The 15,628-nt window shown below is 42.3% G+C and overlaps 1 protein-coding gene and 4 non-coding genes across 5 annotated transcripts in view; all 5 read left to right on the forward strand.

Annotated features, from left to right (window-relative positions):
- The window catches only part of rhbdf1b (rhomboid 5 homolog 1b (Drosophila)), a 56,837-nt gene that overhangs the window by 23,945 nt on the left and 17,264 nt on the right, over nt 1-15,628 (forward strand). The window contains exons 2-4 of the mRNA XM_039788403.1: nt 11,856-11,991; nt 12,614-12,747; nt 13,131-13,277. Coding sequence (XP_039644337.1) covers nt 11,884-11,991; nt 12,614-12,747; nt 13,131-13,277 — 389 coding nt within the window. The 5' untranslated portion in view covers nt 11,856-11,883. The remainder of the gene's footprint in view (nt 1-11,855; nt 11,992-12,613; nt 12,748-13,130; nt 13,278-15,628) is intronic.
- trnai-uau lies at nt 7,058-7,151 on the forward strand. Its single transcript has 2 exons — nt 7,058-7,095; nt 7,116-7,151. It is a non-coding gene; the product is annotated as a tRNA-Ile (tRNA).
- Nucleotides 8,573-8,666, forward strand: trnai-uau. The gene is made up of 2 exons: nt 8,573-8,610; nt 8,631-8,666. It is a non-coding gene; the product is annotated as a tRNA-Ile (tRNA).
- trnai-uau lies at nt 9,083-9,176 on the forward strand. Its single transcript has 2 exons — nt 9,083-9,120; nt 9,141-9,176. It is a non-coding gene; the product is annotated as a tRNA-Ile (tRNA).
- trnai-uau lies at nt 9,584-9,677 on the forward strand. Its single transcript has 2 exons — nt 9,584-9,621; nt 9,642-9,677. It is a non-coding gene; the product is annotated as a tRNA-Ile (tRNA).

Below are 15,628 nucleotides of genomic sequence, written 5' to 3' on the forward strand. Positions count from 1 at the left end.
CTGGCATACTGCTCCTGTTGGGGCAGATGTTCAATCATTCATTAGTGTTTGCAGGACTCTGTGAACAGAAACGAAAGGACCTACTGTGTCACGACTGTAACATCTGGAGCAGATGAGAGCCCAGAGCATACGTGGTCCTATGGTGTTTTGGGGTGGAGAATAAAAGCGGAACTCACTGTTAATCTATGCGATCTACTCATGCTTTGTTACATCACAGGAAACAAAAAAAAAATGCAGATGTACAGTTTTTTTTAAGCTTCCGGAGGCAGGATTTTGTAGGATCTGTAGAACAGATGATAGAATAGAATCATTTTCCCCAAATCAGAAGCTTTAGATTTATTTCTCTATGCCCTGATCAGTTTCTGGTGTAACGTATGGTAGTTTCTCTTTCCACAGGAAGTAATGAATTCAGTTTTAAGAGGATCATACAAACCATCTATTAAACCATCTCCTAAAAAGCCAGCAAATCAAATGTCTGAAAGCTTGCCTCAACATTTTTTCCTTTTAAATCCTTGCATGCTACACGCAGCGTGCCTACCACCGTAAAGTTCAAGACTTCAGCTCTCACCTGGAGCACGCAATTTTCTTAGGGCTGCAGTCGGTCAGTTCCCATGACCACAACGCCTGAAAGCACTGTCCTGAAAAAGAACTACGTTAAAGCTAAAGTTAAATTGGACCCAGCGGTGCTGTTGGGCAGGTTGTAAGTGCCTATTAGAGCAGAGCGATGCAGCGTAATAAAGTTCAAAACCTACCTGGACTGTCTGAGCATTAATCTACTGCAGTCCGTTTTATAGCACCTTTATCTTGAAGAGCAGAGAAAAGACCACAACTCTTCCCTCTATATAGCCTACTATTTACCTGCCAAATGACAATAAATATCTTTTTGGACCTCAAATTCAGCAGATACTTGGCTTTTTTTAACAGAGTCTGCACAAATGAAGCTCAAGTAACCATGGTTATTCTGACTAACTTTGGCTCACATAGGGCCAAGATTGGCTTTTCAGAACTGAACAGGTTTTTGCAGCGGTTGTTGCTCAATGGCAAACTTACTAAATGACCAAATAGCATTTTGTTAAAGCTGCAATGAAACCAGCCTCAGCCAACCTAAAAATTCTGTTTAATCAAAATGCTATTTTTGTCAGGCTTTCTCACAGTACAAAGTATGTCATTTTGGTATTATTATTCAGTTAATTCCAATTGAATCGCAGCGATTTGTCAAACCATCATTTTGGCAGTACATTAAATGTTAAGCAGCAAAAGAAGAAAACAAAAACTCCAGTTTGCAAGAAGGAGCAGAAACAAGAGAAGACAGAAAGAGACAGAAGAAAGAAAGAGGGGGAGGGAGGGAGCTTTAGAGAATGAAAGGAGACAGAGCAGAGACTAAGTTTTGGACTGCTTAACATAAAGATCCATTCATCCATCTATTGGATATTAAATCTCATTGACATGCAGTCACAGCGAGTTCCCATGCCACAATAAGTGGGTGCCTCGGCCTCAAAGACCGGAGTCAGAGAGCGGTGTCAGGACAAGCCTTGCTTGGGTTCCAAGGGGATGCCCTTGTTTCATTCTGTCTCAACATGTCAGGAAATGTCACCCTATGTAAAAAAAGGATCCAATTACGCCGCTGTTCTGCCGCTGTTCTGCTAAGTCTACATTTCCCGTGATATTTTTCAAGAGGCAACTTGGCATTATTTTTTTCGACTTTAAAGCCCAGCAGTTGACAATTTTGTGATGACTTTCACTTCTTCCGCTTTGAAGATGAATAAACTTCCTGCTGGGTGCTGATGACACCATCGCTGCGATATAGGCGTCCAATCAGGGGTCGGCATGAGCCTGGGTGGACTGACAGAGGGAGCGATGTCGTGTGGTGTACAGCACAGGGATTACAGCCCTTAATCTGCCTGCCATGAAAACCCAACTAGAGAAAAAAAAGAAAAAAAGAGAGGTCATGGAATAACAAATGTCGGACGTTGGAAAAAAAGATGAAGAAAGATTGATTTTTGGACCATGCGGTATCTCTTCTTCATGGAGAATTGCAAAAACCTGACGTGTGAAGCTGGAGCATCATGCTCTCTATTGTAAGTACATGTGAGTCTGCGCTCCTTTCAGCGTGCACACACACACACACACACACACACACACACACACACACACACACACGCAAGCACACATTGAGTATCATCACTGCAGAATGAGCAAAGGATGTGGTTATAGATTGCTCTGAGCAAGGTTTCTATTTGCAGGGGTGTGTTTATCCTCTGTGACCGTAAGAGAACACACTGGCTACCACACAGACCAACACACACACACACACACACACACACACACACACACACACACACACACACACACACACACTGACAAGGGGAACTGAGAGGCAAAATTAATCAAAGTCAACTTTCTGTAACCTGCCTTTAGGGCTGGTCTACGTGGGTATTTAAACTTTATATACAGTGTATGGACAAATGTATGCTACAAATGTCCCATTAAAAGGTATTTGTTTTGTCAGGGATCAGAGTTTAAAGTTACTATGCATATTCCTTTTTATGTAGGTATAATGTTTACCATGTTCACCATCTTAGTTTAGCGTGTTAGCATGCTGATATTTGATACTTAGCACTAAACACAAAGTACAGCTGAGGCTCATAGGAATGTCTTTAATTTTTTCAGATAACTGGTCAAAGATATTGGATAACTAGAATAGCACTGGGAGAGCGCAGACCTTCGCCAAGGCATGCCTCATCTCACAATGTAAATGCAGTGGGAATTATTCCATTTGGAACTTATCTTTCTGATTATTCCGACACATAATTAGTGTATCCACCCTGTGATTCAGATTCGCACCAAAAAGTTATTCCTTAGCCCATGCTACACCCTTTACACCATGTTTCATAAAAATTAGGCTAGTAGCTTTTCCGTAATACTGCTGACAGACAGCCATACCATTAGACAACCCCAGCCCAAAACATAACCGCTTTGGCGGAGGTAATGATGGTGGCAATAGAGGAAAAATTTAAAGGATCCACAAAATGATTAGGATTCATCTTATTGGGAACATGAATGCCTGTACCAAATTTCATGGCAATCCATCCAACAGCTCTCGAGACATGTCAGGACAAAAGTCAGGTGATCAGCAAAGACATGTTCCTCTTGGAAACATGATTGTCTGTGCAAGATTAGTCCATTTAGTAGTTGTTGAGATATTTCAGTCCGGACCAAAGTGGTTGATTGACCAACCAACGCCGCTTGTGTGACTAAAATGAATGAGATTAGCAATTTTAGCGTTTGGTTTGGCTTTAGTCGGAAGTTCAAATGCTACACATAGTAGCTTTGATGTTTAGTATTAAAATAATTATGCACTTTTATAACTATAACTACAGCCAATATTGGGGACTTACACCTGTTTTATATAGAAAGTTATGAACTGCAGGAAGCTAAAAAGATTTTGTCTACCGTAAGAATAAAGCGAATCCAGTATGAGACTTTAATTTTAAATTCAGTGTCAAATTGTAGGAGAGAAAAATACAAACGTCCACACCCCCAGTAACCTCAGTAGATCAGTATGTCAGGAACAAGCCATGATGTGTTTCACATCTTTGTTAAGCTGCGTGAAAACATGTGCTCAGCCTGTGCTCATGCTGTGTGCCACAACTCCCATATATAGCTGAGTAATCACACTTTTGATTTGTCCCAACACACTACCTTTTGCTGAGAGCCACAAGTTCACGCCTGTTCTGTAGGCATTGTGCACCGCTTTCTGGGAAATGTAGGAGATCACTAGCTAAATAGACAAAGCAGTTTGTGTGAGAACTGATACACCAGAAAAGAAAATGATATAATTTAGTGCAAAATAGGTACCCAAACTGATTGTATTTGACAAATGAGAGTAACCAAAGGGGGATTTTTCCCTTAATAATGTAGTGCAACTGTTATTCTGTGTGTGTGTGTGTGTGTGTGTGTGTGTGTGTGTGTGTGTGTGTGTGTGTGTGTGTGTGTGTGTGTGTGTGTGTGTGTGTGTGTGTGTGTGTGTGTGTGGACATTTGGAAGCAAGTCCCGTTCTGTCCGAGGCAGTCTGTATGAAGAAGTGATCCAGCTGCCGTTGTTGAATATCTTTCAGCTCGTTAGACTCGGCTTTGGCCAGAAGTTTGAGTATCGGCTCCAGCACCACGTCTGATGGAGGAGATTATTGTTCGGCTGATGGCTTTATGGAAAGAGAGTGGCAGCCAGTAATTTCCCTCTCAGCAATGAATGACAGAATGATTCACAGCTGAGATGTACAGGAGCTCCTGGTTGGTGGCCGCTCATTACGTCTCTCCAGAGCCCCATGCAGATGTCCTATTATCCAGTAATAGTCCCTCCATTCCTGCTCAATTACTTCCCCTTGGCCTGAGCTACAACCCAAAGAATTACTCATGTTGTCTCAAGCTGAGCTGCAGCACAGACACATTTTTTTCACACTAAATGTCATTTTAGTAAAGTGAAAGACCAAGTTTATAGAAGGATGATAGAGAGAAGCAGACGCTGTAACCAATGAAGGCCTTTATCAGTCTTGTATAAAGTACAATACTTGAGTAAAAGTACAAGTATCTTACCAGAAAATGACTTTGATAGAAGTAGAAGTCTCCTTTTAGAATATTACTTGAGTAAAAGTATCTGATATTTACAGTACGTAAGTATCAAAAGTAATTTTCTGATATTAAATGTACTTAAAGGTGCTCTAAGTGATGTGACGCGTTTTTTACGCTACAACATTTTTCGTCACATACAGCAAACATCTCCTCACTATCTGCTAGCTGCCTGTCCCCTGAACACACTGTAAAAAAAATGCGGTGTCTGTAGACAGCCCAGGCTCCACAAACGGCAACAAAAACAAACTGCACCAACCTGCACTACGAACCATAACAAACAGTGTTCCAGCCAATAACCGACAGGAAGGAGCTGGTTGAGCCATCACTGCAGCAGCGTTAGCACGTAGGCTACTTCCACAATGCGTATTCATGACTCAACCAACTCCTTCTTGTCGGTTATTGGCTGGAACACTGTTTGTTATGTTATGTGCTACTTTCGAAACCAAGAAACCTTTCATTCGTTAACTATTAACATTTTCTGAGCTTACCGGTTACGTTATAAACAGCCCTGCTCACAAAAGCACATCCACTGTAAAATTGGTAAAAGTAACCCCATGATCTTTGTAAGCAACATTGTGTGCCGCGTGAGAACGGAGAGGTAAAGGTCAATTGGACTTTTTGTTGGTTATCAAAAATAAAAATAAAAAATAAAAAAAGATTGTGCTGGTGAATTCCAAAGCCTCAGCACTTACAGTTTTTTTCCGATTGCTTAAGCACTATTTTGAAAGCAGGGACCGGTCTTTCAGAACACTACACACAATTAGCACAACCACACACCCAATTAGCAGAACACCTCAGACCTTTCGCAAAATGAAACACTCTTGCAAAAACTATACACTAATTTATAAAAAACATATTTTGTACACACGTGTTTCTATATGACTTCATTCAGTTTGAACCAGTTATACACTGCTGTTGCTAATCTAAAACCCTTTTAGCAATTCTACTTCTCAGTGATTAGAGCACTGTAAATGAAGTAAACAGAGAAAGTGCAAATATACCAATAGACCAACAGACCAATGCTGCAGACTGAGGAAAATATAATGTATTTCTCTCCATATACCCAAATCAGTCAACATGGAGAACATGCTACAGTACTACAGTAGTGTGCATAACACTGTTAGCTCAGCAAACAACGGACAAACATAATATACTATATACAGTACAGGTTACAATTACAGTACAAAATAAGAAGAAAGAAAGAAAGACCGAAAATATACAGTACAGAAAATACTACACCTACCTGCTGCATTTTTATAATGCTTGAACCTGATTGGTGTGTCTACAATTAAGCAATCATGCGTTTGCTCACCTGATGGTTGTGCTTCACAGATTGGCTCATAGGTGTGGTCATTTGACAGTCAGTGCTTTGGAATGGCAAGGAAGTGACATCATAATAAAGTTCTCTGTCTAATGTATACAAGTGTGTTTAGTGTTTTTGCAAATCACTGTGTGTATTGTTTTGCGAACAGTGTGAGGCTGACATTGTGCTTATAGTGGTGCACATCTGGGCCAACGTTTTGCTCCTTGAGTGTAAGGTTTTGATAGGCAAAAACTGTAATACAATTAGGTGAGGAGCTATTCGGTGCATGATAAAGTGCTATTGTTACTATGTGGCACCAGTAAGAAGCAGAAAGGTGCTGAGGTTTTGAGTTTGTGCTTCACCTGACCAGCTCAGCAGCTTTACGCTAAAATGCATAACCCCATGGGAAAAGAAATGATTATTGTTTGTGTTGACACTTCATATTAAAAGATGTACGCACCGATACCGAGGCCAGTATCGGGTATCGGTCCGATGCCGTGCGCATGTACTCGTACTTGTAGAGATGTCTCGTTTATACTTCCACTGAAATGGTTAAGCAGGAAAACCCCTTTCTCTCTCTCTAAAATAAACTTTACACACACGTTTATTTCACACGTCATCAATGTATCATTAAACACAATTTCATAAGGTACAATGATCGTATATAAGCCGCGTGAAATGGGGAACCCCAAATAAGCTACTAAAAGCTTTTCGGAGGGGGCCCGATAACGATAAACAACAACAGATAATATACAAACCAAAAACTCAATTTACCATAAACACAAAATAGACAATACAAAATGCAGACATACTTAGACTAACATAGACAAATACTACAAACAGACGGTCCCAGCACAAACTATATGTCATATGTTATGAGCAATTTTTCCTTGAGGCTTTTCTTGAAGATGGAGACAGTTTTCCTCAAGCTCGTTCCAAATCTAGTACTAGCATCCCTTTTTTCTTCTGCCTGTCTCTGTTCATTGAGGACATACTGTGTGTGTGTGAGCGGTGTCTGAGTGTAAGAAGAGAGCCTTACCTTTGAGAATCCTAACGCCATCTTGTGGTGTTAAAGATGCAAAGATTGCCCTCCAAAAGAAACCACTACATCTGCTCCTCTACACAGGCTCCAGTGGCGCAATCGGTCAGCGCGCGGTACTTATAAGACAGTAACCTGCAGAGTGATGCCGAGGTTGTGAGTTCGAGCCTCACCTGGAGCAGAGAAGTTTTAACCTGGACTGTCAATCCCAGGAGATACTCGGACATGAGAATGAATTATCGGTCCTTTGCCGTGAGCCTGTAGTCGTAAAATGACTCCGATACTACCACACCCGATACCAAGGGACAAGAGCTTCTCCGTCAAGCAGGTATAGGAGATGGAAGACGAGCAGTGCCAGCCGTTTGGAGAGGTGGCTGTAAAAAAATATCTAGGCTCTTGCCCAATGCGTGGGTCGTTAATAATACTCGGTTTTGACGTCTTCTCACCACACGTCACCACATCACAGAAACCGTGTTTCCAAAGCTGCTTTGTGAAGAAAGCACATCAGCAGCCTGTCGCCCGTAAACTTCACCGCTGATGTTTGGAGTAGCAGTGTTAGCCCGATGTCTCTCATCAGCTTAACGGGCATACACATGAAGAAAGTGATACGTCAATCTGCTCCGTCTGCATGTGGTTTCTACACAGCGCTGTTTTAACAACCACAGTGCTACTCTGTAAATAGCTTCTCTTTTTTTCTCACCAACAGGCTGAAACGAAAGCTCTCGGTGTGTAGTCGAATTTTTTTAACTGTTATAGTTTGCCACGAGGCTTTCCATTATGGACAAAATCTTGTGAACTTAGCTGCTGGCGTAAAGAAACCATCCTTTCCGCTGGATCGGTAAATCCACATTGGTGCTTAACATGCACGTGAATGACGTCAGTGGACTTTGCGTTCTTCATTCTTTCTAAACTTCACTCAGTATTTTGATATTAGGAATTATATGATTTATTTGATTGACAGTAGCCCGGGGAAATGTCCAGGCCCAGGCACTGAGCTTTGAATAGAAAAATAGGCATGGTACTTTGAAAATACTGCTTTGTTCTAATTGACAACAATATCAGAGAAGGCCAAAATCATCTGTGTGTCTGCAAACACCCTCGGACCCCAGAGGGATTATTAAGTAGGCCTACTCGTATCGGTACTCGGTATTGGCAAGTACCCAAATGTAAGTAGTTGTACTTGTACTTGATCTTAAAAAAAGTGCTATCACTGCATCCCTTAAAAGATGTCACTGCAAACTGCCTCATTTGCACTGGTCTGCTCGCTGGCTTTCACAGAGCTGTCTCGTTTATACCACCACTGAAATGGTTAAGCAGGAAAACCCCTTTCTCTCTCCAAATGCTTTCCTTTACCCATAGACCCTCACATAGAAGGATGTGAGCCAACTCATCAGGCAGTACTAGCATCCCTTTTTTCTTCTGCCTGTCTCTGTTCATTGAGGACATACTGTGTGTGTGTGTGTGTGTGTGTGTGTGTAGGTGTGAGCGGTGTCTGAGTGTAAGAAGAGAGCCTTACCTTTGAGAATCCTAACGCCATCTTGTGGTGCTAAAGATGCATGACTGCCCTCCAAAAGAAACCACTACATCTGCTCCTCCACAGAGGCTCCGGTGGCGCAATCGGTCAGCGCGCGGTACTTATAAGACAGTAACCTGCAGAGTGATGCCGAGGTTGTGAGTTCGATCCTCACCTGGAGCAGAGAAGTTTTAACCTGGACTGTCAATCCCAGGAAATACTCAGACATGAGAATGAATTAGAATCCAACTTTGTCATTGTTGAGGAAGACCAAACTGTACCCTACCCCCACACACACACTTTAATGAATGAATAAAAGGAAAAACATTGACCATTCAGGATAAAGCCCCTCGGTGCTTTATACACTTATGGAACGACTGAAGCATCAATAGGCCCAAATCATCTATTGTATGGAGTTAAATTGGACAAGTTCAATTTTGTTGGTATCTCTCTGCATTGTGATGCAGGCTTCTATGTCTAGAATCTGGCTAAAGTCAATGACCCATTGTTATAAAAAATTCTGCCACCAAAAAATGTGCCACCATTAGCTCTGTGTTTTTTTCTTCAAAAGAAACTGCTAAATCTGTAGCCCTGCAGAGGCTCCAGTGGCGCAATCGGTCAGCGCGCGGTACTTATAAGACAGTAACCTGTAGAGTGATGCCGAGGTTGTGAGTTCGATCCTCACCTGGAGCAGTGAAGTTTTAACCTGGACTGTCAATCCCAGGAGATACTCGGACATGAGAATGAATTAGGATCCAACTTTGCCATTGTTGAGGAACACCAAACTGTACCCCCCTACCCTTTAATGAATGAATAAAAGGAAAAACATTGACCATTCAGGATAAAGCCCCTCGGTGCTTTATACACTTATGGAACCACTGAAGCATCAATAGGCCCAAATCATCTATTGTATGGAGTTAAATTGGACAAGTTAAATTTTGTTGGTATCTCTCGCCTTGTGATGCAGGCTTCTATGTCTAGAATCTGGCTAAAGTCAATGACCCATTATTATAAAAAAATTCTGCCACCAAAAAATGTGCCACCATTAGCTCTGTGTTTTTTTCTTCAAAAGAAACTACTAAATCTGTAGCATTACAGAGGCTCCAGTGGCGCAATCGGTCAGCGCGCGGTACTTATAAGACAGTAACCTGTAGAGTGATGCCGAGGTTGTGAGTTCGATCCTCACCTGGAGCAGTGAAGTTTTAACCTGGACTGTCAATCCCAGGAGATACTCGGACATGAGAATGAATTAGAATCCAACTTTGTCATTGTTGAGGAAGACCAAACTGTACCCCCCTGCCCTTTAATGAATGAATAAAAGGAAAAACATTGACCATTCAGGATAAAGCCCCTCGGTGCTTTATACACTTATGGAACGACTGAAGGATCAATAGGCCCAAATCATCTATTGTATGGAGTTAAATTGGACAAGTTCAATGTTGTTGGTATCTCTCTGCCTTGTGATGCAGGCTTCTATGTCTAGAATCTGGCTAAAGTCAATGACCCATTCTACAGTGGCGCAATCGGTCAGCGCGCGGTACTTATAAGACAGTAACCTGCAGAGTGATGCTGAGGTTGTGAGTTCGAGCCTCACCTGGAGCAGGGAAGTTTTAGAGAACAAACAATTGGTCTATTAAAGCTGGGCTATGCAGTTTTCGGGAAAAGGCTAAACAACCAGCGGATTTGGAAAATACAGCCCTCCTCCTGCATCTATTCCTTCTCCGTCCGAAACCCCTCCCACCAGACGAGCACAGGTTCAAGTTTAGTGTCCATGGCGACACTTTGCCTTGTGACTCAGGCTTATGTATCTAGAATCTGACTAAAGTCAATGACCCATTGTTTCCAAATTTACCATGAATTCCAAGTGGTAAAAGTGCCCCCATGATCTTTGTAAGCAGCATTGTGTGCCGTGTGAGAACGGAGAGGTAACGGTCCATTGGACTTGGTGTTGGTCATCATAGAGATGAATTGTGAATTCCAAAGCCTCAGCACTTAATACAATTAGGTGAGGAGCTATTCGGTGCATGATAAAGTGCTATTGTTACGATGTGGCACCAGTAAGAAGCAGAAAGGTGCTGAGGTTTTGAGTTTGTGCTTCACCTGACCAGCTCAGCAGCTTTACCGTAAAATGCATAACCCCATGGGAAAAGAAATGATTATTGTTTGTGTTGACACTTCATATTAATAGATCTCACTGCAAACTGCCTCATTTGCACTGGTCTGCTCACTGGCTTTTACAGAGATGGTGAGCTGCCTCGTTTATACTTCCACCAAAATGGTTAAGCAGGAAAACCCCTTTCTCTCTCCAAACGCTTCCCTTTACCCATAGACCCATTAACCAGTAAACAACAGGATGAGTGGAGGCTTTTGGCCTATTATTCTGGGCTTTCCCTCACTTGTTCGATCTATCAGGCTCTCTTTGTCTGTTAGTAGGTGGCCCGCTACACTCAGACCACTTATACTTGTAGATAGTCTGTTTAAAGAGGATGTGAGCAAACTCATCAGTGAGTACTAGCATCCCGTTCTCTTCTGCCTGTCTCTATTCATTGAGGACATACTGTATCCAGTGGCGCATTCGGTCAGGGCGCGGTACTTATAAGACAGTATCCTGCAGAGTGATGCCGAGGTTGTGAGTTCAAACCTCACCTGGAGCAGGATGTTTTTAAACTAGGCTGTGAACCACAGGAGACGGCCTGACTAGCTGATCGTCTCTGTGAGATTATTCGACATGAATCAGAGCAGACAGGACTCGTCACTGTTGAGTGAGACCAAACACTTGTCAATGCAGCGCTGGTGCATGTTACACGTATTAATTCCACTTGGATTGATATTAAATTATATTTAATTTCCACATTGTGAAATTATCAACTTTTTCAATTTTAAATCATTAAAGACATTCTTTTTATTGAGTCACAGCACATTTGGCTCAATCCACGTTTTAGTTACCCATTGGCTCATGCTGTGGAACACCAGTTGTGGTTATATGGCAGCTCATACTGATGTGACGTAGCTGCTTCGTTCCTGTTGTCATGTCAGAGCATCAGTTAGTTTTACCAGTCATACCAGTGCCTTGTTATGCAGGTTATTTGGAAAAGATGCCCGAGGGCATGACAGACTCGAAGCTTTAAACGTTTGGATTCAAGCCGTTTGTTTATTCGGGCCTTTTGCCTCCACACTGATCTGTCTGAGCCCACAACGTGGAGCGACGGGGATTACTGTTGCTCACTCTGTCCAGTGTCTGTAATTACTCAAGCTGGCCAATTGTTTGGCTTTTGATGCTTGGAATCATTTTGCCCATCATGTCTCTGTGAAATGTATTCTGATTGTGTGAGTTGTCCTACAGTCCCATTTTCCTCTGTTTGTGTTGTCCAGCTGGCAGGCGTAGGGGGAGCCAGCGAGCATGGATGAGCCCGCCAGCAGGAACAGCAGCCTGCAGAGGAAAAAGCCGCCATGGCTAAAACTGGACATCCCAACCATCCAGCTGACGCCGGACGACACACTCACCCAGGTAAAAAAAATAAAAAAAATACATCTTTTCAAACGCCACCACCCTAGCCATTTCGCAAGGCCACTCTTGGATTGACAGCACCCCTTCATTCCTCCATCCTCTTAAAACAATCTGTCTGGCTATCATAAAACTAGTTTGGACCCACTTTTTTATGTGCTTATCTATCCCGCTTAGGATTGACCCATCTCCCAGAACAAATGATCTTGGGCTGAATGGTACCTGTGTCCCTGCAATCTGACATAGGTTAACATGTATCCCAGTCCAAAATTCCTGCACCTTATCACAGGACCATAGGACATGAAGAAATTGGTCATCCACTGTCTTGCATTTCCAACAATTTGCAACAATCTTTCAAACCAAGTCTAAACAATCTGGAGGGAGTCCAACAGAAGCAATGCATAATCTTGAATTATTGGAATTGTAAAATGTTGTGTGTAACTAAAACTTTGTAAGCATGAAAGCATTCTCAGTTTTGACAAAAAGCTTTTCCTTTTCTCAGACTTTTCACTTTTACATAACTTGGCACGGAGGGCATCATTTGTGTTTTTTGTGTGTGTGTGTGTGTGTGTGTGTGTGTGTGTGTGTGTGTGTGTGTGTGTGTGTGTGTGTGTGTGTGTTGCAGCCGGTAAAGCGCCTACGCAGTGTCAGCATGCCAGGTGAAAACCCCCAGACACGCATCGCTGCCTTGGAAACTTCCAACAACTACCTCAGACCTCCTCTGGAGAGATTGCCCTCCTTTACACAGTCCATCAAGAGGTAAGACACACACACACACACACACACACACACACACACACACACACACACACACACACACACACACACACACACACACACACACACACATTCATAAGAGGCTCTCTTCATTCCCCTCTGCTGATTTCCTCCAGCTGCTAATTCCCTATGACTTCAACCTGTGGTATACTTTCTAATCCTAATAATTCTTCTCCACTAATAAATCTTTAACAAAACAATTTTAAGCTGCAGCCTCCTTTCTGATTTAACACAAATTAATCTTGCTCTCTTTTCTTCTCTCCTGTCCGCCTTTTTCTTTGATTTTGCTTTCTTCTTCCTTCATCTTTTGGCTTTCCACTACTGCCTCCCTGTCCTCTTCTCTACACGCTGCACTGTGCGTAAAGTGAGAAAAGGGTGCGCTTTGAGCGAGTCAACACAGTGCCCCCAAAGGGCAAGAGGGGGCCCAGGAGGGTGTCAACCATCCGAAGGCGGTCCTGCGTCCCCAAAATACTGACCCGACGGCGTTCATCTATACCCAAACAGATCATCAGGTACAAAGGAGAGGTGGAGCAAGGAGGGAGGGAGCTGATAACAGTTTGAAGGTTTCCTGTTTCTATTTGAAACAGTATGTTGTTAAAATTATTTTTGGCCTAACCTGGAGCTGTCACAGATTCTTTAACCACCAGGTGGATGGCAATGTTGACCAAGTGGTGGGCCAGTCATTTTTAACCCACAGCACTTTATTTTAAATTCTAGTGACGAGCCAGAAGTTTTCAAAAATATCAAATATGTGATATGGATGGAATGGTGCACTAGTCTTCACTTTGCATTTTTCAGTACACTAAATAGTGCTTCAATGAAGAGGTCAAATGAGACAATATATATAATGTTGTCGGACAGAGTGGACTAAGATGATTTTTTTCAACCTTAAAGCTACTTAGCGGAAGTAAAAGGGGAAAACTGGATGTTATGGTCATAAAATAAATATATTCCAGCCATCAAGATGCATCTACAGTATGTAAGGAAAAACGCCCCCTAAAACGTGAATAAAATGTACTTAAGCACTGGTCAAAACAGCTAAAGCAAATGTATGCAAGCTCACGTCTTTGGGCTTTTTTGGTTGTGTTTCAACTGGAAATATAGTCCAACTTTAAAGCAGCTATATATTCTCTGCCATTGCCAAACAGCTTATTCTGCCATTGACTCTTTTGGTGTTTGTTGGATTGGATGATTGAAGTTTGAAGAAACAAGACCTATTGGCAATTTAACAATTTATTCATTTCGCAAACAGGAGCCTCAGTAGCGTGTGGAAGAACCATACTAAGCCACAACAGCCTGGCACCTCCTCCTCATGCTGGTCACCAGCCTGGTCACACACTGCTGGGGGATGGCATCCCATTCTTCAACCAGCATTTGTCGCAAGTCAGCCAACGTGGTCGTGTTGGTCACTCTGGCACGAACAGCACGCCCAAGCTGATCCCACAAGTGTTCAATGGGGTTGAGGTCAGGACTGCTGGCAGGCCATTCCATCCTCTCCACTCCCACATTCTGGAGGTAGTCTCTGATAAACCCCGCCCTGTGGGGGCGAGCGTTGTCATCTTGGAGGATAGAGTTCGGTCCCAGACTGTGGAGATATGGGATTGCCACTGGTTGCAGAATCTCATCTCTAATTGGCAGCACCTTGGGGTACCAGAATCTCAAAACAAGTAAAATAACCTGTTTGGCAATGGCAGAGAAGATTTGGCAAATTGTTCATGGGCGTAACCCACATACTCAGCACTGCTGCTCATCCCACAAATCCATGTTCCTTACAAATGGGGCACCATTTGAAAGGGAACTAAACAGGCCTTCCAACGGTATAACATTTATTGCCAAAAAGCATTGTTACCACAGAGAAATAATCTACCAAACACAAATTTCCTTAATTTTTGTGCTAAGTTTAGTATAGTTGTGGCATCACAACCGTACGGAAGTCCTGATGGCTCGTTTAAAGGCACCGTTTTGAATACAGCCTGTGTACATTTCTCTGTAGATTGAGCACTTAGCAGCTAAAGAGCCAAGTATTTGGTGGAGATTCAAATTTATTGGACCTATTGGAATATTGGACTTAAATTTCATCAAGTAGCCAGAAAAATATAAATCCAAATAAACAAATAAATATATACAAATAAATTCCGAATGTGCTTCATATCTGCTTGATGTGTAAATAGTCAACAGTTTAAGTCCGCCATTTTGACTTAAAAGGTTATATGCCAATATGTCAATGTTTATAGCTTGTTTCTGCTGCCCCCAAGGCAGGTTGAGGAAAAGTAAATACACCTTAAACTGTTTAAAAATACAGTTAAAAAAATTAATCCCTTAATGTCTGTACTGAATGAGTTTTGCACAAAAATCCCTTTAGCCTGTTGTAGTCTCTTTGTGCCACAGATGTGACGCTTTGAACACAGACTATGACACATAGCTCTCTCTCACACACAGTGTATCAGTATCAGTCCAGGTGGCGCACAGGACCACATGGTTTGAGGCAGACAAAATAACACAATTACTCATACGCACTATCTATGTGCCTAACACAGCATGTGGGCCACATCAAAGCCTTAAATTCAATGTCAATGTTTGAACACAAGACTAAAACCTAGAGACACTGTCTTCAAAGGAGTGTCTTAATGTCTTAACTTTATCATGCCGAGGTTCTACCTGCCTTTGTATGTGTGTATGCGAGAGAGAAACTGAACTAATGCGTTAATGAGAGAATTAATGGGATTCAGAGAAAGTTTGTGTGTGTGTGTGTGTGTGTGTTTACAGGAGGATATATGAATTACCTCATCAAAAGAGTGCACAAATACAACTTAAATCTTTAATCTTCAAACAAAGTGCATGTCAGAGGGTGATTTGCTGCAAA

Source organism: Perca fluviatilis, chromosome 21 (genome assembly GCF_010015445.1).
Source record: "Perca fluviatilis chromosome 21, GENO_Pfluv_1.0, whole genome shotgun sequence".
NCBI lineage: Eukaryota > Metazoa > Chordata > Actinopteri > Perciformes > Percidae > Perca > Perca fluviatilis.